At 40.3% G+C, this 3,918-nt stretch overlaps 1 protein-coding gene across 1 annotated transcript; it reads right to left on the reverse strand.

The window, feature by feature from the left end:
• Positions 1-204: 204 nt before the first annotated feature.
• On the reverse strand, positions 205-2,491 carry ARL14EPL (ADP ribosylation factor like GTPase 14 effector protein like). The gene is made up of 4 exons (XM_048932106.1): positions 2,436-2,491; positions 2,237-2,349; positions 1,044-1,183; positions 205-700 (listed from the first exon to the last, which is right to left on the reverse strand). Exons 2-4 carry the CDS (start codon positions 2,342-2,344, stop codon positions 478-480), a joined length of 471 nt encoding a protein of 156 aa, XP_048788063.1. The 5' UTR covers positions 2,345-2,349; positions 2,436-2,491; the 3' UTR covers positions 205-477.
• Between the last annotated feature and the right edge of the window lie 1,427 nt (positions 2,492-3,918).

The raw sequence follows: 3,918 nt of genomic DNA on the forward strand, positions 1-3,918 counted from the left end.
GGCAGGAGAAAAAAACAGGAAGATAAATTTAATCCGTTTTTAGGCAAGAGGCTAACAGATGATATCTTCACTAGGCTGGGCCCCAGCGAGGGAGTGGACTTCCTTATGTGTGAGGTTTGGCCATCAAATTGGGCCCTCAGTTGCCCACAGAGGGGAGTCACCTATGACATCAACACTTCTACAGGCACTAGGGCAGCGGAGGTAGGCAGGGAGGGGATTTGCTCTTAGCTCTACCCTGGTTCAGGAAGCCTCCTGTGCAGTGACATCACCCCTCCACTGCAAAATGTGCCTGAGTCAGAGCTGAGAGCCTCGGTACAATTTTACTTAACACGAAATGTTTAAGTGTGCTGATGAGACATCAATAAAGAAGTGCAAGCAACATTGACAGGCATCTCATAATTTGTAAAGCTGAGATCCATTATGATAACACATGAAGAAAGGAGAACTTCACTGAGGTACAAACCTATCGGAACAAAATCAGGGATCAGTAGGAAATGGGAAAGCATTGATCACATTCCCATCTTCAAGCTCAATTGTATCATAAACCCACTTCCTATTGCAGCGACATTCTGGCCCACACTTATTTGAGTTGCATTTGGGGCAAGGATAGAAGCAACCCAGGCAGTTCTCGTCCAGGCAGTCACACAAATCAGCGTTACTCCCAAGCAGCCGGCCGTGACTGTCATGCTTACTCAGAGTTCTACAAAAGCAAAGAAACAGTGATTCTTGGAAAGTGCTTTGACATTTTTAAAGCCTAAACCCAGCAAATGTGGAGACCATCTGTCCAAGAACAAATATTTCCTTTTCAACACTTGCAGCTCAGTCAAAATAAGTGTTAGATCCTAATTGAAATAGGCATTGTGTGTGCTGATAAAGTTAAAATCTGAGTCGCACAGAAAAAGTTTATTGTCCCTGTGTATCTTTCATATGTAATAAGAAATCTCTGAAAAATATTAATGCTCTTATTCACTCCATTTATATTCAGTAAACAGCATGAAAACCATTTTTAAAAGCAAAATTTGTAATAAATTAATACATCTTACTTGGGTTTATTAAAGCAGTCTTGTTTCATCTGTGACTTGTGTGCTTTTTTTCTCTGCTTTCTAGTTTCAGGATTGAAGTTAGCTACCTGAGGTCCTGGATTTTGAAAAATTAAGTGTTTTAGTTCCTTCTTAACTTTTTGCTAAAAACAAACAAACAAACAAACAAAAAAAAAGAAAAACAAAAAAAGAAAGAAGAGCAAGGTTATAATTTTTGTAACTAGAGCGAGCACTTATTAGCCACCAAATGCCTTCACTGGCTTCCAGATGGCATTAAAATTAGTATCTTTGCTAACTTAACACAGGTAGGAAGATAAGGCAAAGCTCTACCTAAAACTAAGATCATGGTTTTAGGACTATTTGTTTGTGTAGCTGTTAACTGACTATTGCCTTGATAGAATGTGGAACCTAATAGGATTCTGGGTATAGATTCTTATTCTGATACAGTGGCATGGTTTGGAAGTTGTCTTGGGGAGACAGATATCTTGTACTTTTTTCTTCAGTTTATCCATAATATTAAAAAATATGTATAATTATAAATATACTGACTAGATTAGCCCTTATCTTCACTTTTCCCTGAGGTTCATATAGACATGCTTTGTCTTAGCAGGCTGAGGGCAAGGGAAATATTTGGAGGATCAGCTAGTGCAGGAAGGGAGCACTAGGCAAGTGAGGTCTAAGAGAAAAGCATGGATAAAATTGAAGAAGCTAAACTAAACATCTTTAATAGAGACACACGGCTTCTGAGAAGCAAGAGAAAGGTGTCACTGATGCTGTGTATTTTCTGTTGAATTCTCATAAAAATGTATTGGGCTGGCTCCTACATTATTCAACCATTTCTCCTTTGGAGTTGGGGTAGATTTTTGGTGCAGAAAATATACTTCAGCATCATTGCTGTCTGTGATCATAAGTAATGCAACTTCAAGTTGGAAATATAATACACTGTGGAGATAGCCTCTAAGACTAGATAGACTTTATGGAGATAGATCTAAGAATACTTGTTTATTTCCTCTCTATTTCATTAGAGCTTGCAAGTGCTTAGCCCTCTAAATTACTGCCCTGCAAACTCAACTATTTTACAGTTGTTTTAGTGGTATTTTCCTATTGACTCTAGCTTTTAGCTTTTATAATTATTGAACAAATTGAAGGCAAATGGTAAGGAATTTGGCAATGAAACAGTACTGGAGGAGTCATACCAGTTTTTCTGCTGGCATTCTGTCTGCAGCAAGACAGACAGATTCTTCTGCAGATGTTTTCTGGGCAGTGCTGCTTTTCTCTGCATTTTCTTCCACGTGGTCATTCATGTCACCTGTATGAAATACACGTGTGTTAGATGCACAGAATTGTGAGATTCACTGGCCTGTAAGTGAAGTTTTTGAGGGCAGTGATACCCACAGTAGACTTTCGTGTGTTCTTCGCCAATATCAAATGCATAACAAATGCCTCATACAAAAAACAAACGCTGAAGCACCCAAGCTGCTTTGTTTTTAATCGTTCACGTAAACGTGAAGAGCATTAATCTCACGTGAAGCAGATGAGCAGTCTGTGGCGTTCAGGGAAGACAGCAGACTTCGCTTGCCAGCAGGTGACACTGTTGTGCTAGCAGCAGTTCCTCCTGTTAGGCTTCCGAAGTGAGCAGGCCGGCAGGTTACAGCGCAGGAAAACAGGTGGTTTTCAGCTTACAGCAAATTTCTAGAGAGAAAAATTCTTGGCCTTTATTCTCAGCCCTTAGCTTTGTGAGAGATGTTGCTCAGAAATACAATGTGCAGTTTGTAGATGAAATAAAGTGCCTCGCTCTGCTATCAAAGCACTCATGAGGACTGTGGGTTCTGTGAATCTTTTTTCCAAGCACCAGCCAGCTCCTCTCTCTTGCAAAGAAATGGTGGTGGCAGCTGTTCAGGATAGATGATAACTACTTCTTTTTACTCCGTTTGTGAAGACTCTCACTTAAAATGTAATACAACATAAGCAGCTCCAGTGCCTTTAACATTAATGCCAAACAGCATCAGCTTCGTTTTGGTGTTCTTGAAAGCCTTCCTTAGATGTTAACCAGTCACTCCCACTGTCTCTGAAAAGTACTGCAGTAATCTCTGCCTGGTTACCTTTTGCATTAAGATTGTTGCCCAAGCTATGTCTCAGAGAAGAGCTTTATCTCACCATTGCTGAAGGGCCAGTCCATCTCTGAGAGAAGCAAGAGAAGAGTTTAGGCATTTAGTTCCCCTCTGCAACAAAAGCAAGGTTAGCACTGAGAAGGAAGTGACACTGTAGTTGCAGGAGGGAAGTTTTTTTAATTTTTTTTAATAAGCAAAGCACCAGCCCTTAGTTCCAGAGAGGGTTTCCCTTTCTCTTCTTCAGTGATGTGAAGAATGACACTTCACAACAGGATGCTCTGGAACAAGGCTTAGCCCTGTGACTGAGACATCTTTTTAGGATTAGACAAGTGAAGCCATTAATGGGGGGGTCATCATTTTCTATCTGGGGGAACCTGCTTCTCTGTTATTTTTTGCTAGAGATCCACGAATAAAACAAGAAAGAATATTCACAGGAGGTTAATACTGCTTTCCAAATGCACTCAGCTTGGACTTCGGATACAGATTTGCTTCCTGCATCTCCTCTTATGTCCAGTCATCCATCCAACGCCTTATCAGTATGTATGAACATCATCTTTGCCTGTTAAATTACAGTGTGCAGGGATCAGGAGAAGTATAGCCATCAGCACATACCAATGTAAGCACACAGAATTCACAGTGTCCTTTTGTGTCATAAATATTCGACCTCTTTGGAAGCAGTCCTGGCAGTTATCTGCAGCCAAACATCCAATATCAGAAGCATATTTAAAATCTTGACAGAAAAGGAAAAAGCCAAACAACATATTTCA

Source organism: Lagopus muta, chromosome Z (genome assembly GCF_023343835.1).
Source record: "Lagopus muta isolate bLagMut1 chromosome Z, bLagMut1 primary, whole genome shotgun sequence".
Lineage (NCBI taxonomy): Eukaryota > Metazoa > Chordata > Aves > Galliformes > Phasianidae > Lagopus > Lagopus muta.

Coding starts and splice junctions, on each gene's coding strand:
- ARL14EPL (XM_048932106.1), bottom strand. CDS start 2,344: ATGAATGACCACGTGGAAGAAAATGCAGAGAAAAGCAGCACTGCCCAG. Junction 1,184..2,236: donor GAATGCCAGCAGAAAAACTG/GTATGACTCCTC, acceptor GTTTGTTTTTAG/CAAAAAGTTAAGAAGGAACT. Junction 701..1,043: donor GACTGCTTTAATAAACCCAA/GTAAGATGTATT, acceptor TTGCTTTTGTAG/AACTCTGAGTAAGCATGACA.